General features: G+C 46.8%; 2 protein-coding genes across 3 annotated transcripts in view; both read right to left on the reverse strand.

Annotated features, from left to right (window-relative positions):
• Nucleotides 1–1,966: 1,966 nt before the first annotated feature.
• Nucleotides 1,967–9,396, reverse strand: DGCR6 (DiGeorge syndrome critical region gene 6). Its single transcript, XM_020799102.3, has 5 exons — nt 8,986–9,396; nt 6,001–6,161; nt 5,400–5,500; nt 4,731–4,871; nt 1,967–3,391 (listed from the first exon to the last, which is right to left on the reverse strand). The coding sequence occupies exons 1-5, from the start codon at nt 9,159–9,161 to the stop codon at nt 3,308–3,310; spliced, it is 663 nt and encodes a 220-aa protein (XP_020654761.3). The 5' UTR covers nt 9,162–9,396; the 3' UTR covers nt 1,967–3,307.
• Nucleotides 9,397–20,598: 11,202 nt separating this feature from the next.
• The window catches only part of SCARF2 (scavenger receptor class F member 2), a 43,521-nt gene continuing 40,784 nt past the window's right edge, over nt 20,599–23,335 (reverse strand). For both annotated transcript variants that reach the window (XM_072983473.2, XM_072983474.2), the window contains one exon: nt 20,599–22,568. In XM_072983473.2, the coding sequence (XP_072839574.2) occupies nt 21,385–22,568 (1,184 nt within the window). In that variant the 3' untranslated portion in view covers nt 20,599–21,384. The remainder of the gene's footprint in view (nt 22,569–23,335) is intronic.

The raw sequence follows: 23,335 nt of genomic DNA on the forward strand, positions 1-23,335 counted from the left end.
TCAAAGGGGTGATCAGAAATACTGCAAAACTGCACAGAAATAAAACAAGGAGGAGGTGATGAAGGGGGGAAATGACCCAAAAATAAATTAAAAGTTGAAAAGGCTTGTGTTTTCTTTTTCTTTTTAACTCAATAATGTTAGCTGGGTTTTGCTTCTATGTTGTTGTTATCCTATCGCTAATAATAATAAAAATAATAAAAATAAAAGGAATAGTAAGAGGAATTAAAAGTAAATAAAGAAGAAACAGAGCCCAGGGACAAAAAATCCTTAACTGTTGGCTCTTTCTTGGGCCACTAAAAATATTAGGAGAGGCAAAACTTATTGTCCCACAGGGCTGGGATGAAGATGGTGGTCATGTCATCAGGCTGAGCAAGGAAGAGAAAGAACAGAAAAAACCTCTCAAGGCTCCAGGCTGGAGGCTGAGAAGCAGGATCTGAAGATCAAGATGGAGTCGAGATCCCTGAAGGATCAGGTGGAGGAGAGCTGGCAGGATCGGGTTTCACCTCTGGAGCTGCAGCGCCCATTGTCTTTCCCCCCCCCTCTCTTTTAATGTTTGCTGCTTTGTCCCAGTGAAAGCATCTGTTTCTGGCCAGAAGCCAAAGCAAGGGAAAACAGGACCATCCTCATTCCAGCAAAATCAGGAGATAACCTTTATGTCAGAAGGCTTGGCAAAGGCAGTCCAATGAAGCCTTCGTGGAAGCGGATACTTGGGAGAGTTCCAGGCGCTGGGTCTCTGTCTGCAGAGCCAGAGGTTGGGAGTTCGATTCCCCCCACTAGGTGCCTTCTGGGAGAAGAACCAGCCTGGGTGGCCTTGGGCAAAAACCGCACAGCCCCAGTGATGCCCCCCACTTCTGAGTAGCCTCTATCTAGAAAACCCTCGAAAGGACAGCTCTAAGGCGGAACTGACTTGATGGCCCATTTTTCTATAGAAGCAGCAGAAAGCTGGATCAGAAAGCGGATGGGGGAAAAAAAAAAGGACTCATCTGAAATATGGTGTTGAAGGAGAGCGTTACGGACTCCTTGGACCGCCAGAAAGACCAATAAGTGGGTCCTGGAACAAGTCAAGCCTAAAGATCCCCCTGGAAAGGGGCTAAATGAAGGCTGTCTGACTTTGAACAGACCCTGAGAAACCAGACTCGCTTGAAAAGACGATAATGCAGAGGGGAGTGGCAGAAAGTAGGAAAAGAGATCCTATGAGACTCATGGGTGTCCCTAGAGAAGCAATGGATAGACAGGCAAGGGCAGTCCTCCCTCCGGGCAGAGTGGCCCACATGCTGATCTTCCGCTGGTGCTTTGCCATCTCTGCCGGCTGCTTGGGGTGCCATTCGAGGGATGCCACGGAAAACTCTGAACCACCCAGTACCAGATTCCCTGCAGGACGATACGCTTCTCCCACTGAAAGGTCCCCTTAGGAGATGCTTTCCTGGGAGCAGAAATAAAACAACGGTTTCAGCAGCCTCGCCTTGGCTCTTCAGATGGGTGTAGATGGGACCAGGGAGCCCTGGATTCAAATCCCTGCTCAGTCAGGAAACTCGTGTGGTGACCTTGAGTCACTTCTTATTCTGTTGCCCTTTCTGTAAAGTCAGAAGCGGTGGCCACCACGTTCACGACTAGGAAGAAAGCTGAGATTAAAAATGTTAGAACTCTATTTAAAAAAAAAATGAGTTTGCATTTTCAGTTTTTGTTTTTCAGGTTAGGGCTGAACAAAATGTGACCCAGAGGTGTCATGCAGTTGTCAGGGCCAACTGAGGGTCATATTCCACCTTAAAAAACAAACAAACAAACAAACAAACTACTCAAAACATCTTTTAGGAGGCGTGGGGCAATTTTGCTATGTTTTGGGAACTGTCAGCCTCCTCTGGAGTTCCCCCCAAACCAATCAATCAAGGTACTGGGGAACCCCCAACCCTATGCTCTTCCCAGACCCAATGGAAAATGAATAATTTTTAAAAAATCAATCAATGAATCAAAGAGTTAAAAATCCTTTCTTTTAAACATTCGTTCAATTGACAACAGTCGATTGTAGCAACCTTACAATATACAACTCCTGCATTCACTTTCTTTTATTAATTTTTTTAAAAAAATAGTACAGAAATCATATTCAAAATTTGGCCTTTAGGGTCCTGGCAAATCTGACAAACGGCTTCCGGCCTTTACTGAAACAGGCCTCCAAGAATTTTCTGTGTTTTTTTATTCTCATGCTGCTTTTAACGCTCATTCACATGAGGGTTAAAACACACGCTTGCATTCATTGACTTCCAGAGAATTTTTCTGATCTTCTGGGAGTTCCAATGTGCAGGAATTAGCAGTAAAATTGAGGTTACTTTTTCAGTTATAATTACACCACTTTTACTTCCTGAAGGAAGGCCAACCTAACGACAAGTAAAATAGGCCACTTCTGCTTCTTGGCATCATGGTTTATCCAAAACCAGCACAGAGCTCCCTGTAATTTTTTTTATTATTATTTTGCTCCTAATGTATGTTAAACCCTAACCCCAATGGCAAACGGTAAAGGGTTCAGGTCAATGATTTTTTCTCCCAGCCAGTGTTTGTCTGAAGATGAACCAACGCCAACCACAATGAACACAGTCTGTAGGTGAAAAGTGGAGACGCCGTTTACAGTTCAACTACGTCATAAATGTTGGTCTTTTACCTCTTTTTTTGTCTGTGAATTCTATAACTAAGCCTGACTCCAGAAAACTAAAAGTTTCTGTCCTGGTGGATGAACGTTAACATCTTTCTGATGTTATTTTCTTGTTGCATTTTTATATTTTAACTTTTCATATTTGTGCGTATGCAATGCTCCAATAACCTGCCATGAATGGGGGGTGCTAAGAAAGTTCTCTCTCTCTCTCTCTCTCTAACATGAAATATCTCTGAAAACTGGGTACATCCTCCTTCCATATCCCCCAAAGAGCTTCTGACTCAGGGTGAGAAATTCTGCTAATTTCAAAAAAGGGGCCACGGCTAGATTTTTTTTTACAGAGTATTTCAGGGCCCCTAGTCCACAGACCCACAACTTCCAACTTGTATCCTTGAAATACATGGACATTCCTCCACTACCACAAGATCATAAAAGCACAACATAAAAAAAAGATAATAAATAAAGACAAAATGAAATGGAAGTGCTCAAACCCTACCCCCTCATCTCCACAGTCCCATGGAGGAAGGGAAGCCCCTGATTTGCTCTAGAACAAGATTCAGAGGGAATGATCTTTGCAATGCAACAACAAAAATGTGCCGCAATCTCCTTTAGCGAGACACCCACAGAGCGTCGTGACTAGCAATGGGAAGGGCGCTCCCCTCCTCAAGGCAACACTTTTCTTGTCTGGGAAGCTTTCTGCTGCAGCTTTTGAATGAGCTCCAGTAGATTCATCTGGAGAGTCAGCTCCTGCAAACCAAACACAGTGTTTTAACTTCAGGCAGAGAATGTACTGATTTTCTCCACCCACCTAAAAAACGGCAATATTTGAGGCTGAGTGGTGAAGGGGCCTGCAGAGGCAGGGAGAGGGATAAAAAAAAGGCACCAGACCTTTCTTATCAGTAGCCACTTCCCTGGTTGCCTATGGTGAGTCTAAACAGTCACTAGGCGATCAAGAAGGGTTTATTCTCTGTTTCAGCCCCCAAATAATTAACAGTAATGTGTGCAAAGAAAAAGAGGCATGCTAGTGGGCTAAGGGTAGTGACTCTATCCTTGCACTAAACGGTACGAAGCAGCTCACACTGAATCCGCCCTCCAGATGTCCCCATTTCTGAGGCTGACACCGCACGACTATTTTAATACCTCCTCTTAAGAGTGATAACCATTTTTTAAAAAAAGTTTAGCCAAGGGCAAGGAAGCTCTGGCGGTAGGAATCCAGCTATCACGTCAGGCCGAACAGGTGATGGATGGAATTAGCCTGGACAGCTCAGTGGTTTATAAGTTGTGAGTTCGATTCCCCCACTGGGCCTCTTTGACTAGAGCTGGACTGGATGATCCAGAGGGTCCCTTCTAGCTCTCCCATTCTCAGATTACATTATATTAGCACCGAGGGGTGACCTCTGTTGCCTTTTAGGCTAAAGCCGTCGCTTTCAAAAGTCCAGTCTTCCCAGAGCGCTTCCCCCCCCCCATCAACGTGACTGCCAAGAAAGTCACTAAAATGAAAGCTTCGAAGCAGGGCTTCTCGGGCAAATTCTGGGCTCCCACTCAGCCTCCTGTCTCTGTGGGGCCTGTTTCCCCTCGCCATTCATTATTCTGCTGCTCTGCCAGTTTCACTAGCTCCGTTTCATCACCAAGCCAATTCATTTTTGAGAATACGATTCCTTTTCCCTCATCCTGTTTTTATTTCACCCAGGGGACCGTCTTTTTTTTTCTTCCCCCCCCCCCAACACTGGGGATGGGGTTCCCTCGGATTTTGTCACTGGACTCTGATGCCAAGCTGTTATCAGCGCCCTCCTCCTGACAATGTTATGATTGTTGTGGGTCCATCCTTTTAGGGTACGTCGCCACGAACCATCGTTCATAGGCGTACGATTCAGAAATGGAAGCAGGACGGGAGATGATCACTGGAACCCAGAAGAAGCTACATTTCCTGCTGCAGGACAGACAAGTGGATGGTGAACACTCAACAGGGTGCAAAAGAGTGCCCTGAAACCCCTTGGAATTACAGTGTTTAATTCATTTTCTTTTCAGGGCTTTGCAGACAGAAAAAAGAAAAACCTTCTCTCCCCCCCCCCCTCCCGACACAGACCTGCGGGTTGGTCGTGATGTAAAACCCAGAGACCCCAGCCTTCTCCAAAGTGCTTTGCTGATCCATCACTTTCTGGTCCAGCTCCAGGACTATTTTCTTGTCCACCATCAGCTGCTCCTCGTGTATTCGCTGCTCCATGGCCTGAGGAAAGGCGGGGAAGAGAGCAAAGGGACTCAACACGACACAAAGGAAAGAGCTCAGCTTCACACTGTTTCCGGTTTGGAAGAGGACGGGAAACAGATCTGCACCGTTTTGGAAAAGGTATCACATCTGTGGGAGTGGTGTTGGTGGCGGGGGTCCTTGGAAAGGCCAAGAACTGCTCCATGAAGCTGCCCACCCCCTTCTGCCTCTGTTTTCCAGGTACAGAATTCACAAAAGTGGTGAATTCCCCTTCTTTCTTTTTTTTCAGGGGACGCCCTGAAACTGTGCAGCTTGTGCAAGGCCACCCAGGCTGGCTCTTCTAATATCCACAGTGGGGAACGGAAATCTATGGCTCTGCAGATACGTAACTAAAGCACTGAGCTATGGGAAAGGAACTCTACTCTGAAAGAAGCACAGGATCTGCAATACCTCCTAGGAGCCATTCAATGGGTATCCCGGAAACGCAAGGGAAAGATCCCCCCCTCATTTCTCTGGGTCCAGGCTGCCTGGGAGGGAGGGGCCCCTTACCTCCAGTTCCCTCTGCTGGGCTGCTTTGAGGAGGGGCAGGTTGTGTGCCCTGCAGCTCTGCTGGGCTTCCCGGTGTTTATGGAGCATCTCTTGCTTGAGGGCTGGTTGGGAAGGAAGGAAGGAAGGGAAGGGAAGGGAAGGGAGAGAAAGAAAAAGAAAGAGGAAGGGAGGAAGGGAGGAAGGGAGGAAGATGTCATTTCATTTTGCATCATTGGAGAAGCACAGGATCAACTTCAGTGCATGCTCAGAAGCGGTCTCTGCTTGTTCAGGAGAAACCAGGATTTGATTGGGGAAGGACGAATAGAAGCCAAACTGCCCTGCTGTTAACCACAGTGGACCTTATTTCACCCGGGCATCACCTGCTACAAGGAGAAATCCTGACACAGTTTATCTTCCAATAACGTTAAAAAATATACAGCCCTGCCAACTGGTTGACTGGCTAAAGAGCTGATAATCTGAGCAATCCCAACAACATCCCCTCCATGGAAGGGCGGAGGGAAAGGGACCCCTTGGCCCTGTGTGAAGCCACCTCCGACAAGGAACACCACAGATGGTAGCAGGCTTGGCTAGTGATGCATGCTGGGGACCCGGGCCTTCTTGCCTCGGTGCTCATTGTGCAACTTCAGCCGCTGGTTGTAAAGGTTTCTCTCCGTCAAATGCTGGATCTCCAGTAGGCCCTGGACAATCTCGAAGACGGTCCCGTCCAGGAGAGCTAAAGCCAGGTCACTGAGGATGGTGTACGAGAGACGCTGCTGGGAAGAGCTGAAAGGGGTGGGGGAGAACAACAGATGGGCTGAGTCACAAGGTGTATCTTGAAAACCTCCAGGAAGGATCACCAATAAGTCAGCATTCATTCATTCATTCATTCATTCACTCGTAATTCAACTAGGGACAGAGGACACAGGCTTTTTCCGGGACTTCCCTGAGTTTATGATACAGATACTGAGAAGCTGCTGGTTGATTCGGCATTTGCACCTCTGGCTGATGGCTCAACCCAATGTGTTCCCAGTCTGAAAACTGAAAACAACTGTCTGGCACTTCTTAAAAGCCTACAAGCAAGTTCACGAAAGCTGTGTTTCCACTTCTGAATCCAAGCACTGCGATCTGAAAATGTTTTGCATCCGCCTTATCCTGACCTAAGTGGTGGCCCACAGGCGAGAAACCACAACCCCTGACTAAGAGACAACCAAACTTTTTAAAAAGGGAAGGTGAGCAATCTGTGAAGGGAGGTGGAAATGTTTCTAGTAATGCATTTTTTTTCAAGGAAAAAATCTATTTCAAAATAACAACGATGACGAGGATAACAATGTACTTCTTATTTTTCAGCACTGCTGGAGTACAGGGCCAGACCGAAGGGTCCACCCTGAAAACCAAGACTGAAGTCCTAAAAATTTACAGAGTGAGATGACACGCTTGCAAGGTTTGGGGGGGGGGGGTTGGAGGTTCCTGAAAGCAAAGGATCTACTACTGGCCATTGTTTTAAATGGGTAAGCCAAGATTTTGAACTGCTGAAATTAGTTCAGAGAAAAGAACAGCCTGATATCACTGCTATGTTCTTTACTTTCTTGACTTAACGTTTGATACTTTACTATTTCTGTACTTTCTGTGCATTTGAGAAACTCTGACCTCCATAGTATGCTCTTCTTTGCTGCTTATCTAGAAGCATAATATTGGGTTTTGCACGATCAAATGTTCTATCCCTGATCCTCTGCCTGTCCAAGTACAGCACTGTGGTTCCATTTTTTTAAAACTGGAGGAGGCTGGAATTTATAATATGTAGGAAAATATGTGAGTAAACCCTAAGATTTAGCCAACTGCTGAAAAATAATCTTGGCAACGTGGTTAAGCCTGCACATTGTTTCTTTGGATTCATGAGAGGCCATAAGCAAATCTTTGTTGCATAATTATTTTCTGATAGCATCTAGTCTGAATAACTTGGTCTTGCATTGTGCATAATAATTTCAATTTCAGCCTGAAGGCAACCTAATTTAAGTCAATTGCTTCTTATTGACATTTTTATCCAGTAGGTAACTAACCCATTTGAGAGTTTTCCATGCCATGCATTCCTCCTGACTGCTGTTCATTTGGTTCCTGAAATTAAAAAATGAGTGATTTTGCAAACATGTCATCTCAGATTTTCAAGACTTGACTGCTAATTTTAGGCTTGACCTTCTGGTCTGCCCCCATGCACTGCTGGGTAATAAGGTTAATTATAATAGTTTCATAAAATTAATAAGCAACAAGGAACGGATAGCAATACATTAGGCTAAACTGCCGGTTTGAAAGTTGGAATGCATGTTTTCGAGGTGATTGATTACTCCTAAGAAGTGCGTGTAATAATAACATACATTTTACTGATTTGTAAAGTGGAGGGGTTAAATAAAACAGAATAATTCAAACCAACACTATGTTATACATTCACCTTCTGGCTACATATGTCAAATCAAAACTAAACTAAAACTATGTACCATGTTGTTGAAAGCTTGTTTCTCTTTCCAACAAACACACATAAATAGTGTCTCTTTTTCCTTTAACCTTAGGAAGTGGAAATGTGTGTTTACATAACATCGATTAAAAAGATTTTTTTTCTTCTGAAGAAGCCATAAAGGTTTAGCTAGCAAACAAACACGGCGTGGCATAATTATAATGAAACCACTAAAACAGAAGGAGGGAGGTTAGGAGCTTATTGTGGGCAACAACCAAGATGAAGCACACAATGCTGTAAAAATTTAAAGTGCAATATTTTAATAAACATTCGATTCCACATAAAGCTTCAAATTTATCCCAGTGTATTTCAAGCACATTAAATGTGCCTTATCTTCGTTTCCAATCTAGCATTTCAGTCCAAAACCAGATATGATGAAGCAGAATGTCTACTAAGGACACAGAGGAAAACAATTTTGAGTAAATTGCGCAGATAATCTTCCAGTTCAAAATTTGCTGGAAAACACATGCCACTGTTTTGCAATAAATATTTAGCAGCTTCTGGCTCAAGTGAGGTTCCCAGAAGCACCAAATGCAGAATCTTCCCCCCCTTTTCAAGAGTCCACACGTATTTGCGAAGAAAGTGACCCAGGCTGCACCACAGAATATTTCCTGAATATTTGTCAATTTGGGTTAAATGATTTGCACAGCACTGTCACCCCCCCCCCAAAAAGCAATAAAATAAAATAAAATAAAATAGCAGTACTAGGAACACCATGCACGCTACTCTGATATTTAACGGAGACTGCATTTTTTGGGGTTGAAACCTGGGTCTGCTATCTAATGCACCGTCAAAGCCTGTGTTTTGTATTTAATAATAACAATACAGTAATTGTATTTATTCCAGCTTGCCCCAAGTGGCGGGGAGGGCTGGGCGAAGGATCCTCCCTCCCCTTGGCCCTCCCTTTCGTCCCTAGGGCTCCCTGGTAGACTGCCCCTGCCCAGGGAAGCTCCACGAGGGACGCCGCAGGGCGTGGAAGGGATCGGCCCGCAACCTTTGCAGAAGAAGAAACGCCTAAAATGCCCGCCTCGGAACGGGTGGAGCCCGGGGGGGGGAGCCTGCCCGCTTCCTCCCTTCCCCGCCGGGCTTCTCCCTCCCTACCTGGGCAGGTCCTTGACCAGGGCCTGGAGCTCGGACAGGAGCTGGTAGTGGCGCGCCTGTTGCCGGGCCTGCCGGTCGCCGCTGGTGGTGGGGAGGCTGTTTCCTCCAGCGAGGCCTTCCAGCCCGGGCGGATCCTCGGCGTCGTCGTAGACGAAGGCCGGCCTGAAGCGCTGCATGGCCGGCCAGGGGAGGACGCGAGGGCGGCGCCCGGGACGCGGCCTACTAGGCCTCTGGCAGGCCGAGGGGCGGGCGCCGCTGCGCCGGCTCCTCCTCCTCCTTCTTCGGCGGCTGCTTGTGGAGGAAGACCGGCGGGGAAGCCTTGCCAACGCCGCCCAGGCCTTTCGCTTTTCTGGCCCGAGGCGGTCTTGTCGAGGGACACCCTGAGCATGAACAGAGCGCCCTCGCGGCCCGCCCCTAGCGCTACTCTTGCAACGCCTCCCTCTGGCTCGCTTCCCTCCCCTCCTTTCTTTGCAATGGATATAGACAGATGGCACCCTTGGCTTGTGTCTCACAAGGGCGCCTCTGAACATGGACAGAGAGCGCATTCCTTATCCAGTGCAGGGAGGGCTTCATTTCCCCTGTCTTACAAAATAAAGGCCCAAGGGCCAGATGCCTAGCTGAGCTTGGGAGACGGAACACTTAATGCAAATATTCAGGGTAAAAGAGAAGGCTAATAGCCATAATGTGTGGCTTTAAATGCACAATTAGAAAGGATCCTTTTAAATGACTTAGCATTAAGAGCGCATTTTATGTGTGTGCTGATCTCTATGGACACGGGCAAAATGAAAAATCATTTCAGGGCATAAAATTGCATGCGCTGATCTATAAGGATGCGTATGCAAGCCGAAAGGATTTTGAAATAAGTGCATAAAATGGCCTGTGCTAATCTCTAGGTAAAATTGCAGCATGAGAAATCACTTAAAGCAGAATTACGGTGCATCACAATATAGAGTGCAAGAGAAAAGTGACCAGTGCCTGCAGCTCAGTCCGCACTGTCCAGAGGCTGCCCATCTCTCTGCTTTTTATGAAAATAATGAAGCGCCGTGTGGCTAGCAGGTTTTATTGGACATAAGCTTTCATGGACTCCAGCCTGGCTCTGCGGGCCTCTCGGTACGCATTTATCCAGCAACGGTGAGGTTAGAAGATCAAACACACGGAGAAAGGAAGGACGCTCAGCACATTAGTGGTTAATTAGTGGCCAAAACGCATACAGTTGATTATTCTTGCAAGGGAACAGATCGGAATGGTGGTGCTGGGTAAGACTTGTGCTTAGGTCAATGGAGGGTGACGGGTGCATAACCACCTAGATGAAGAGATTAGCACACCCGAGGTGGGAAAAAGGGCTTGAGTTTAAGACAAGCGTCATGGAAGATTAGGGCTCACGGTTGTGATGATTTGTGTTTTTATGTGTATTAGAATGGGATATGTAGTCCTAAGATTGTCCCAATAGCATCCATTTTGAGTTAAAGTCTGTTCTGTAGTAGGAAAGTTTTACATGCTGTTCCAGAGAAGCTTCGCTCTCTGGTTATCTCGTTGCTAAGATGAGCAGAGAGCAGAGAGTTTCGTAGTCAAAATAATTCTGCCACAAAGAATGATAACAACTGAAGCTCCCTGAGAAAGTTAGGCGGAACAACAAGGCCCAGGAGGCATTCTGGGAAGAAGAAGAGTGAGGAGAAAGTGAGAAGAAAGATGGAGTTTGCCTGAGAAAGGGGCAGACACGTGTTTTTCCCATAATGGACTGGTTTTCATCTAGCATCAGCCTTTGAAGACCCAAGACATGTGAGATGGATGATTTATGCTTTTTGTTAGTTAGCATAGTTTCATTTCTTTATTTTTTTTAGCTGGAGTGGGGGACTGGTGTGTTCTGTTGGTCTTGAATGAAAATGTACCTACTGACTTAATTTACTATCAACTGAAACCTTTTCTAAAGTAATTCATTTTAATAAAACAGTAATGATTGATTTCTATGTAGAAGCTTTGTTTCTTGAACAGACCAGCTGAATGTCTAATTGGCCACGTGGGTTTGCTACCAAACTTTCAGAGCCAAATCATTCTGAGTATATCTCATGGTTATGACTGTGTTGCTTTCTTAATAAGGAGATTGGCCTCTGAGGAAGAAAATTTAGACAGAACTTGGCTGAGTTCAATTGGCTCTGCTCAGCAGTTAGAAGTTTGTCTGGTTTTCTTACTCGTCCCGATTTCCTGCACCCCCATAAATCTCTTTGGAGATACGGGGCTGTTTACATGGTGGCAGCGGTGGGACGGAACACGTGCTTTAGTGTGATTTATGGATTTATGGTGCTTGCTTTGTAAGTGAAGCTGCAGGCATTCTTCCGGAAGCCTTGGCTGAGGGAGTGCGTGCATGCTGACAGGCTGTAAATTAGCCAAATTGCTTTTCTCTTTCCAGCTAAGGATCTTACGGAAAGACTTAGCTGCAGTGAGGTCTGATAAGAAACAACGCTTATGTTTAATTGGGCTGTTTAATGAGTGGGCATTTTCATGCAAGTAAACGGACGCCCTTCTGAAGCTCCAGTTTAGGGCTGTTCCTGCCAGAGTGTTTTATGGCTTTGCTCTCGCCCTACAGTTTCGGCTACATGGGCAGAGAGAGATTTTACTTTTTGGGTCAGCTCGGTGTTTGCGTTGGTTGAAGCTTATATGGATCAACACTTAGCAGGAGAAGAATTTTTGGAATTGCCTGGAGAGCTGTTTGTGACTCAGAGAAAAGTTAAGATTGGTAGTGCAGATACGAAGCCCTGGCACCAAGAGCTTTTGGAGGCTCTTGAACAGGACGTCTTGACTCCAAGTGGTGCTAAGCAAAGGATTACTTATGATTCTTCACAACTGAGAAGGGAATTACAAAAGGGAAATATAATGGCTAAACTCCCAGCACAGGACGTCCAGGATCTACTTAGATCTGATTCAGATCAGACTTGGACTAAGTTGCAACAGATGGATCAGGCAGAGGAAATGGCGGGTGCCAGCACTCCAGTAGGGAGGGGAGTGCCAGGCAGAGGCATTTCTGATGGGACAGCAGGAGCAGCAGCAGCAGCAGCAGCCGGTGCTGTGGGTCCTGATCCTAACAAGAGTCTATCACCAGTGGATAAGTTAGCCATGGTGTTTGCTGATTTTGTTGCTTGTCACACTCAAACTATTCGTAATCAGAGCATGGCTGATGAATTATTGAAGCAGTACAGAGAGGCAAAGGTGGAGCGTTTGGTTAATGAGCTGAAGGAAAAAGAAGAGTTTAAGAACTCAATAGCCAGTGTTGATAGAAGCAATCTACCTTACTACCATGATGGCGATGATATCTTATCATTTTTATCGATATATGAACAGGCGTGTCGAGACCTTAAGATACCGGAGGCCTGGCACCTTAAGCTATTGCGTACTCAGTGTTCTGGGCAACTTGCCAACTTGGTAGCCAAATTATCTGATGAGGACCCTGACTGGCCTACTTTTAAAGAGGTGGTAAAGAGAAAATTTGGTTTCACTTCGGAAATACTGAGGCAGAACTTTAGAAAACTGAAAAAGCAGCCTAATGAGTGTTATTCTGCACTAGCTGACAAAATAGAACATCTAGGTGATCAGTGGTTGAGCTCCTTGGGCGCCAGTACTTTTGCGGATTTAAGAACTGTGTTATACATGGAGCATTTTCTTAATTTAGTGCCTTCAGAAATAAGGAGTACTTTGTTGGAGAGAGGATACAAAGACTTGCAAACCCTTGCTTTAAAGACTGATGAAATTCTCTCCTTTAAAACGCATGAACCTGCTGTTAGGCCAAAGACTGCACCAGTGGCGCCTAAGAGACAGAGTCAGCCTGAAATTAGAAAGTCTTTTCCTCAAGAGCCCAGGCAAAGTTCATTTGAGCAACGCAGGAGTCTAGCTCCTAGCCAGAGTAAAACGCCTCTTAAATGTTTTGAATGTGGTGGCTCTCATCTGCGACGAGATTGCCCAAGGTTGAATGTGCCAGCTAGCCAAGTTAAGGAGCCAGCTAGGAAGACACCTGTGCCAGCTCCACGCAGATCTAAAGCAGGCACACCCAAGATGGCGTATGTAAGTTCTGTGCCAGCAGGAACTCAGCAAGTACCAGCTGCCAGTAATGCAGTTTCTGTGCCTCATCAGTCAAGCATTGTGCCTTCACAGAGTCAGGAAGGAGTTAACCTAACTGTAACCCCTTCGCAAGCCAGTGGAATGCAGGCAGCAGTAAACCAATATGTGCCTAGAGTTTTGGACTTACAAATTGCTTCAATTTCCTCAGAAATTGTAAAAGAGACTGCATCAGGAGAGAGGTTTTCTGTTATGGATCCTGATTGCATAGTACCAACTGCACAAAGGGACTGGGCAACCCGCACATTTTCTGAGGTGGTTTTTCTTCACACACCTGGAGGTGATATAGCTTTAAGTGCTTTTCGTGACTCGGGTGCCGACATTTCTTCGATAAGCAAACGTTTTCTAGACCCCACCTTAATCTTGAACAACCTGAGGTGTCCAGTAAAAACTTATGGATCTGTAGAGACTGATCAGCGTTTTATTCCTTTAGCTTATGTCAAAATTTCGTATAAGAGCTGGTCAGGGGCAAAACATATTTTAACCCATGAGGGAAAACCTGATTTTCTTCTTGGAAATGATCTTGCTTTTTTGGATCACATGCAGAGTCAAAATGCAACTTCAATGTCGGTAGTTACGCGATCTCAAAGTAGGGAGATGCATGATCCTGAACGGGAGCAGGAATCCACTGAGGATAGCTCAGATGGAGACCTTACCCAACAGCAGCCTCTTGTGACCGAACCTGATAATACAACTACAACAGAAACTAAAATGGAGGAGGTGGTACCTAAGGGATCAGAGGACTTTAGACTGAAGCAACTTAATGATCCCTCTCTAGCTTCTTTGAGGTCACAAGCAGAGAACTATGCTGAACGCCCTGCGCATCAGCAAGTTAGTTTCCTGTGGGGAGAAAATGGACTTTTGTACAGAGAATATTTCAAAAACTGTAAAGGACTATGTCAGTTCTTGTGACTATTGCCAACGCACAGGCCATCAAACTGACAAGGTAAAGGCCGAAATGCAGATCATGGAAATTCCTGACCAAGTGTTCCAGTGTTTGCAAATGGATGTGCTAGGACCTTTTGTTCCTACTAAATCTAAGAAGAAATACATCATTTCTTTCATCTGTTCTGCCAGTAGGTGGATCGAGGCTTACGCTATTAGCAACCTGACAGCTACCACCATAGCTAGAATCATCGTGGACTTGTGCTCGCGTATTGGAGTACCATCCAAAATAATTTGTGATCAAGCAGGAGCCTTTACAAGTGAACTTATGCGTAAGATCTGCGAGATAAGTGGAATAACCATCAGTTTTTCCACGGCCCATCATCCTCAATCTCATGGTATGGTGGAAAGAGGTCAACAAACTTTGCTTAGGATGATTAAAACCTTGACCCAAGAATATGGAAACATTTGGGATGAGCTTTTGCCTTTTGCTTTGTTTGCTTACCGTAGCTCAGCTCATTCTTCACTAGGTGGCTTTTCTCCAAGTGAGGTGGTGTTTGGAAGAAATCTACAAGGACCATTGGACTTCCTGAAATCCAATTGGGAAGGGGTGATTAAAAGTAGTACTGTTCCAGTTGCTGATTTTGTTAGAAAACTTCAAGAGAAACTCTTGGCTGTCCAGGAGTTAGCCAGAGACAATTTGTTGGACGCTCAAGCAAGTCAGAAGTTCTTCCACGACAAGAGATCCAGACACAGGGAATTTTCTGTGGGTGATTTGGTACTTGTTCTGAAACCACTCAGACCTTCTAAGCTAGAAGTTGTCTGGGAAGGTCCAGGTGAAATTGTTCAAAAACTGGGAAATGTCAATTATCTTGTCAAAATGTTGGATTCTAATAAGAAACCTGTTCTTTACCATGTCAATAGTTTGAAACTGTACAAAGATAGATCTGCAATGGTTTTTCAATGTCATGCTGAATATTTTCATGCTGCAAATGAACCTATTGATATGTTATCTGAATTGCAAGATGCAGGTACATGGTCTGATAATCTTGTTTTAACAGGTACCGTTGATCAGAAAGAAAGGTTGTTTCAAATTTTAGAACAATACCAAGATGTGTTTTCAGATAAACCAGGTTACACCAAATTGATCAGTCATGTGATAACTACTGAGAACAATGCCCAGCCCATACGGTCTAGCCCATATAGAGCAATTGGTAATCATGCTATCCAAATTGAACAAGAGATACAAAAGATGTTATCTTTGGGGGTGATTGAACCGTCATTCTCCCCTTGGGCTTCTCCGGTGGTTCTGGTGCCAAAACGTAACGCTTTGGGTGAAATTCTCGAGGAAGTAAGATTTTGTGTTGATTACAGAAAGTTAAACAGTGTTACTGTTCCAGATCCATACCCATTGCCTAGAATGGATGATTTAATTGAACATCTTTCAAAGGCTAAGTTTATCAGCATTCTCGATCTAAAGAATGCTTATTGGCAGCTAGATTTGGCTGAAGATTCACGAGATAAGACCGCTTTCATCACGCACGTGGGAACTTTCCGTTTCCGCAGATTGCCATTTGGTTTGAAGAATGCAGGTGCGTCATTTCAAAGGATGATAGACAAACTTTTACAAGGTTTACCTTTTGCAAGTGCTTATCTTGATGATGTTGCCATTTTCAGTTCTGATTTTGATTCTCACATGTCTCACATTGAAACTGTTTTGTCCAGACTTCAGCAAGCAGGACTGACAGTCAAAGCCAGCAAGTGTCAGTGGATGCAAGGAAAAGTCATGTACTTAGGTCATTTGATTGGGCAAGGAGAAATTCAGACTTTGCAAGCTAAAGTACAATCTATTAATGATTGGCCTATCCCTAAAACTAAGAAACAGGTACGCTCATTTTTGGGCCTAGTCGGCTACTACAGAAAATTCATTCCTGATTTCAGTCATTTGGCTTCACCTCTGACAGAGCTCACTAGGAAGAGACAGCCTGTCAAGGTAAAGTGGACACCAGAGTGTCAAGGTGCCTTTGAAGCTTTAAAAGCTAAGATTATGGATGCACCTATACTGAAATCCCCTGATTTTGACAAACCATTCATTTTACAAACTGATGCTTCTGAATTAGGACTGGGAGCTGTTTTGTTACAGCAAGGAGAAGATGGGAACCTTTACCCTATCTCATACTTCTCTAGAAAACTCTTGGATAGAGAGAGAAGTTACGCAGTACCTGAAAAAGAAGCTCTTTCTATCTTTTGGTCTCTTAATTTACTTCGACCTTACCTATGGGGTCGTAAGTTTACACTCCAAACAGATCACAGAGCTTTAGTTTGGTTGCAGAAGATGAAATCTCACAACCAAAAATTGTTGAGATGGAGTCTAGCATTGCAAGATTTTGATTTTGAAGTTCAACACATTCCTGGAAAATTGAATGTAGTGGCAGATGGTCTTTCTAGAATGTACTGTGAAGATTCTTATGAACCTGAACGTTGAAACAATGTATTCAACAGTGTGCTATGTTTCAGTATTGTAATAGTTAATCTGTAGTTGAATTTTGAGATGTAACCAGTTAATTACTTTGAATTACTTTTTAGTTACTTTTACTTGATTTCTTAAAATTAGATCAGATTAACTGCTCTGAATTTTAACGATAATCAGGGGGGGCATGTGATGATTTGTGTTTTTATGTGTATTAGAATGGGATATGTAGTCCTAAGATTGTCCCAATAGCATCCATTTTGAGTTAAAGTCTGTTCTGTAGTAGGAAAGTTTTACATGCTGTTCCAGAGAAGCTTCGCTCTCTGGTTATCTCGTTGCTAAGATGAGCAGAGAGCAGAGAGTTTCGTAGTCAAAATAATTCTGCCACAAAGAATGATAACAACTGAAGCTCCCTGAGAAAGTTAGGCGGAACAACAAGGCCCAGGAGGCATTCTGGGAAGAAGAAGAGTGAGGAGAAAGTGAGAAGAAAGATGGAGTTTGCCTGAGAAAGGGGCAGACACGTGTTTTTCCCATAATGGACTGGTTTTCATCTAGCATCAGCCTTTGAAGACCCAAGACATGTGAGATGGATGATTTATGCTTTTTGTTAGTTAGCATAGTTTCATTTCTTTATTTTTTTTAGCTGGAGTGGGGGACTGGTGTGTTCTGTTGGTCTTGAATGAAAATGTACCTACTGACTTAATTTACTATCAACTGAAACCTTTTCTAAAGTAATTCATTTTAATAAAACAGTAATGATTGATTTCTATGTAGAAGCTTTGTTTCTTGAACAGACCAGCTGAATGTCTAATTGGCCACGTGGGTTTGCTACCAAACTTTCAGAGCCAAATCATTCTGAGTATATCTCATGGTTATGACTGTGTTGCTTTCTTAATAAGGAGATTGGCCTCTGAGGAAGAAAATTTAGACAGAACTTGGCTGAGTTCAATTGGCTCTGCTCAGCAGTTAGAAGTTTGTCTGGTTTTCTTACTCGTCCCGATTTCCTGCACCCCCATAAATCTCTTTGGAGATACGGGGCTGTTTACAGGGCTTAGATAGGGTTCTATGTTCACTGGCTGTGCCAGGTTTGGATGAAGGACAATGTGGCAGGAGGGTGCCGATCCAGGCTAACCTGCAGAGATGAGCTGATTAATATGATGGGATAAGAAGCAGCCCACATCTTTATTTAAGCCGAGAGAGTCCAAGAAGCGCTTTTTGGATTCTTGTTGACTGTCTGCAATCTGTCTTTGAAGTTCCTTTCCTTCAAAGATGGTCACCCCCCCAGGTCAGTGACAGGGTATAAGGACCTAAATCTTCTGTCTGACCCAGGCGTTGTGTCTCTGAGCATGCACAGAGAGTGCCACCATTCAACCAATACAGCACTTAGGAAGAAGTCATGCTTGTCTTAAAGAAGTCCTTTATTGCTGCTGTTGTTACGTACTACCAAGTAATTTCTGTCCCTTCGCCCACCTACAGCTGAACAGGGATTTGAACTCGGGTCTTTGGAGCCCTGCTGTGACAATCTGTCCATTTCACCCTGCTGATTTTCACGTCCTTACTACAAAAGGATAAAACCGGGGAGGCCTCTGAGCACCTGCTTGCTACAGAAATCATGGGACACAGAGATTATTATAGATCATAATTTGAGCTGAAAGAGGGTTTTACTGTAAGAGAGACAAGCGTCAGGCGGACTTGCTACCAGATGTTTCAGCAACCAGACTGCAAAGGGATCCCATGCTTCAAAAACAAAGCCCTGCTGATCAAATCTGGGATATCGGAGACACTGTTGCTGTGATGCTAACAAACTATCAGCCCTTAAGGACTCCCATTTTCTAAATACAGGTTATGTATAACACCTTTGTGCCCAGAGTTTAGAATTAACTCGGAAGGAAAAAAAAATTAGGACTTAGGTGATCCTTCTCCAAACTGGTGGTCTTCATTTAGTTCCAGGAGGGTGACTGTTGCCCCTCTGGAAGTTTTCCTGCAGTTCTTTCTTGTTCCTTGCTGCGCTCTGCGTTGCCTCTGAAGGTGGCAGAGTCCTGGCTCGAGGCAGGAGAAGGAGAAATCGGTCAGGACGTGACTTCACTCCCTTTGTGTGGCGGACGGTGCCAGCTTTCCCACAGTGCCTTGCAGCCGCCTCTCGATCGCTTCCAGATGTCAAGGCCCCAGCATCGTCTCCCCCTCCTCTGTCTGGCGAAAGCTGCGGTGGGGTTGCGCAGCTCCTGGCGGCTTGTCTGCCTCTCCAGAAGACCGGGGGGGGGGGGAACGGTCCGGGTGCCTGGAGATGTTTAACTTGGCCGGATGCAAGCCGAGGGCAGTTGGCTCCAGATGTGCCGCCTTCTGCTGGTTGGATGGAGCCAGCTGGAAAGTTCTGGAAAGAGAGGACCGATGTTGCACCCGTACATGTGAGTGTGTAAATGTCCTCTGCAGCAGTGAGTAAATTCAATGGTGTCCAGCTGCGTTACCCCAAGGACAGAGTGCTTCAGACCTGCCTGTTGCCAGCCTGTCCCGTCGTCTTACTATCAAACATCTACTGGAAACCGCTGGGAGACGTTTTCCCCAGTTCGGAGTTCTGTGTCTGTTTTGTAGACAGGACATCTAGATCCCATTCTGAAGCCATTCTGTAGCAATTCTGAGATGATTGGTTGTATTAACTAATCTCCCCTCTTCTGCCACTGTTTACTTGTCACACACTTGCTTTGCACGGGGCATGATAATCACTAGGGCCTTGTAGCACTGCCTTGCCTGCTTATTCAGCAACCTGGCTGATGTTTGGAAGGAGAAAGGTGGGATAAAGATATTTGAAATAAAATAATAATAAGTAATACACGTTGGAGTTTTTAACAACCTTGCCTGCTGCCTTTAGTAGGTCTGGTTGGGAGGGACCTTTCTGGACTGGACTGGCTGTCAATCTACGCAGCACTAACCAATCGTTCCCTTCCAGCCTTGGAATTCAAAGAGAGCCCCGCCTCTCCCCGAGTGTTCCTTTCCTTCTCTTGAGTCTGTTGAAGTCCGTTGTTTTGTTTGCTCTTAATCTGTTCAGCACTGTAAGCAATGAAGTGTTTTTATTCTTCCTCCTAAAGATGCCTCAGATTGTCTCAATTACTGAGACTTTAAGTGCTGGCTAATGAGAAAGGGGTGGACTGTCTGGGGAACTTGTAGCTATTCTTCTTTGTGGATCGTTGTACTTCTACCACACAGCAAAAGGAATTTTACTAGAAATTCAATTCTGCAACAGATGACTCAGGCACACATCTCCCATGCTTTCATGGCCTCCTTCCTAAATGAGGCAGCTGCTGCTCACAAGAATCAGCAAGCTGGTGACATGGACTTGATTTCCGTGTCTTGCTCTCTGATATTTCAAACCCAGCACCATTGCTTACGGTGGCACTCCAGGTAAGACCCTTCAAGGATCTGTGGGATGCCACCAAAAACTGAGAGGGGAAAAGAGGATGTGGATTTGCATTAAGTGGCATCTGCTGATCTGTATGTGCCAGTGTAAAACGGGAAATGAGTTTCATCATTTAAGCAGAATGACTGTGCATTTTGTGTTGAATCATAGAAAAATGGAGTTGGGAGGGTCCTTTAAGGCCATTGAGTCCAATCTCCGTGCAGGAATATGAACAAAGCAGATCTGACAGACCGTGGTCCAATTTTGTCTTGAATTCCTCCAGTGTTGGAGCGCTCACTGCCTCTAGATCATGAGCTCCATTGTCGTACTGCTCTAACAGTTAATACGGTTTTCCCGATATTCAGCCAGTCCAGGGCCAGCTGCCTCATTTGGGGCCCGGATGCAGGACAGCTAGGCATCATACAGTCAGGAGGGTACCCAAAGATCATCTAGTCCACCCTACTAGGAATGCAAGATCCTACAGCTGAAGCATCCCAGACAGAAGGCTGCCCGGTGGATGTTTAAACAGAGGAGGCTTCGCTTTCTTCCAAACTACTCCATCTCCCCAGGGAACAGCTCTTCCTGTCAGGATGCTCTTCCTAATGTTTAGGCACAATTTTTTTCATACTGTTGGATTCCATCGGTTTGGGTCCCACCCGTTGGAGCAGCAGGAAACCAGCTTGGTCCACCTTGTTATCATCCCCCCCACTGGGATCCAGACGGGGAGGGCAGACCAACCAAGAAACCACAGGCCACAAGATGGAAATACATTTGGGTTTTAATGGAGGAAGCGTTCCATGGAGGCGCCGGACTCGCGTACCATTTTGGCCCCGTGGCAGCCAGGGTGTGTGGGCTTGGTGGCCGCCGAACCCCTAAGGCCAAAAGGAGCATCCCCAGCCCCCCCAAGCCAAACCAAGGCAGCACAGCTGCACGGCGGGGCCGGGGTCCCCCCCGGCCGTCGGGAGAGGCTCTCTGGCGAGGGGTCTGGAGCCCCATGAGGCCTGTTGGGCCAACTCTCCAGAGGCAGGACAAGGCCCAGATCCACGGTCACCTCCCTTCTCTAAGTGCGTGGAGCCCTAGCCTTGCCCTGCCCCACACCTGGCCTTGGGGGCGGCTTTCATAGTCCTCGGACCGGGCGAGGTTACCCAAAAAGCCAGCGTCTCCATCCTGCAGATTATATCAACGGAAAACGTTCCTAAGAAGAAAAGCATGGCGTATGCAATTATAATACTGGTACAAATGAGATCCAAACCCCCCACCCATTAACCCCACCCCACCCCGTAGCCCTCCCCTCCTTCCCGCTGAGAGCCCCAGGCGCCAGCGCTTGGTCCCCCAAAAACCCCCCTCCCAACCCCACAGAGGAGAGATGACGTCAGAAGTGCTTTGGGTCCATCCCTGGGGCAGGAGGACCCCCCTCCCCCCAGGGCCATGTCATCCTCCGGCCCTTGTCTTCCCTTCCCCGGGACGGATCTTGACCCTCCCTGTCCACGTTCCTCGGGCCCACGTCTTCTGCCCCACTGGACGGTCTTCCCAAACGAGGCCACCTTTACTGCACAGTCTGAGGGGGCGTGGGGGCTGCTTTGGACGGCTCGGAGGCCACCTCCCTGCTCTTCTTCCTGGGGGGCTTTTTAATGGGCGTTTTCTTGACCACAGGCTCGATGGGCACGGCCTCTGGGGGGCCACTAGAGCCTGCCTTCTCCCCCTTCTTGGGGTCGCCGGCGGCGGGGGTCTCGGCAATGGGGCTGATGAGCTTCTGCAAGTTGGGCGACGTCGGCAGGACGGGCTTGCTGGACTTTTGGCTGCCGGCGGCCCCCGAGCGCTTGGCCTTCTGGGGAGGGGTCGGCTTCTCCCTCTGGGCGGGCAGGGGGCTCACCCCGTTCTGCCTGGCCCCTCCGTCCCCCCGGTTGAGGCTCTGAGTCTTTTCCTTCAGCTGTGCGGCCAGCAATGAGGCAGCCTCCGGCGACAAGTGGGGGTGCAGGACTTCGGCCCGTGATTTGCCGTGGCCGGGGCTTTTGGGGGCCTCGCCGGACTTCCGCTCCGGCGGCGGGTGGCTCCCCATCTTCTTGATCACATTCTGGACGGCTCCGTTGAGATTCTCCGTTTGGTCCGGGCTGGCTTTGTGCCTCTGCTTGGGTTTCGAGGGGGACGGCTGGTCCCCCGAAGCCGAAGGCAGACCCTTGCCATCGGCCAGCTCCTTGGGGTGCTTCGGGGCCTTCTCCTTGCCCCTCAGGGCCACCTTCTCCTCCGATCGGCCGTGAACCCCGGCCGACGTCTCGCTCGGGCTCCTCTTCCTCTTGGCCAGCCCCTGCTTGTGCTCGGACAAATCCCCCAGCCCGATGGCGGGCAGAGAGTTAGACTGGTTAGAGTTATATTTGCTGTGAATCCAAGAAACTTTGGGTTTCGTCGAGGGGTCCGGAGGGGGCGGCTTGGCTCTCTCGGGGGACGGTGGCTTGGCGGACTTGCTCTCCACCATGCTCTCGTCCTCCTCTCTCGACTGCTTGGAGAGGCGAGCGATCCTGGCATAAAGAGCCGCCCCGCTGGCGGAGCTGGACCCGCAGGAGGAGCGCTCGCTGTCGGAGGACTTGAGCAGAGGCGTCTCGCTGCTGTCGGCTTGGGTGGAGCTGCTCTCTTTCAGGACCGTGTATTCCCCGGCTTCCTCCTCGCTGATGGAGGGCACCCTCTTCTCCGCGGGACTGCCGGGGACCCGGTCTTTGCTATCGCTCATGCTCTCTGGAGGGGAAAAAAAGCAGGGAGACGCATTAAGGCCGGAAGGAAGGCATCCAAAAAGAGGACTTTTGTTGATCTCTTAAATACAGTAAACCAGGGGAGGGAGGACGGTAAAAATCAGGAAAATCATTCTTGAGGAATGATTGGAGAAGAAGGGTTTGCCTAGCCTGGAGCGTCCCAGACAAGATGGCTCTCCAACCTCTGTTTCGTAGCCTCCAACCAAGGACAGCCACCCTGCCTTCCGCGGTTGTATCTTCTTCTATGGAACACCCTTGAGCATCAGAACAAACCCTGATCCAGAAACATGGTTTGTAGGGTTGCGTGCGTGCAACAAACCAAGATCCCCGGTCCCAATGGGGTTGATTTCTGGTTTGTTTAGTCACCAAAGGTGGTGTCCAGTTGGACTTCAGTCACACCAATGACTTGGAGCTGACTCGGGGGTTGTTTCCAAAATCAGGCTTCGTTGCAATTCATAACCCACCCTTCCCTTTTTTTTCCTGGGGACGTGAGCTTGTTTTTAGTAGGGGCTTGGGTCTGTGGACTTATCATGGCATGGGAACGCAGCCTAAAATTACAAGGAACAAAAGAAGATGAGCAAAACCCACAAGGGGTCCAAAGCCAGCTTTCTTGGCCCTGACGCCAAAGGCTTGAACCCCAATTGGCTTTCATCTGGGGCTCCAGAGGGTCAGTCTAGCCTCTCGCACCAAATGCCTTCCACACTATTTTTTATTTCTCAATGAGCTTTTGGGGCTCAAACTATCAGTGGCCTG

The sequence above is a fragment of the Pogona vitticeps genome, chromosome 14, assembly GCF_051106095.1.
Source record: "Pogona vitticeps strain Pit_001003342236 chromosome 14, PviZW2.1, whole genome shotgun sequence".
NCBI lineage: Eukaryota > Metazoa > Chordata > Lepidosauria > Squamata > Agamidae > Pogona > Pogona vitticeps.

Excerpts from the sequence above, each read along its gene's own strand:
- DGCR6 (XM_020799102.3), bottom strand. The coding sequence starts at position 9,161 with ATGCAGCGCTTCAGGCCGGCCTTCGTCTACGACGACGCCGAGGATCCG. Across the intron at positions 4,872-5,399 it reads CCCAGCAGAGGGAACTGGAG|GCCATGGAGCAGCGAATACA; the intron begins GTAAGGGGCCCC and ends GCCTTTCCTCAG. Across the intron at positions 3,392-4,730 it reads ACATCACGACCAACCCGCAG|GAGCTGACTCTCCAGATGAA; the intron begins GTCTGTGTCGGG and ends TTTGGTTTGCAG.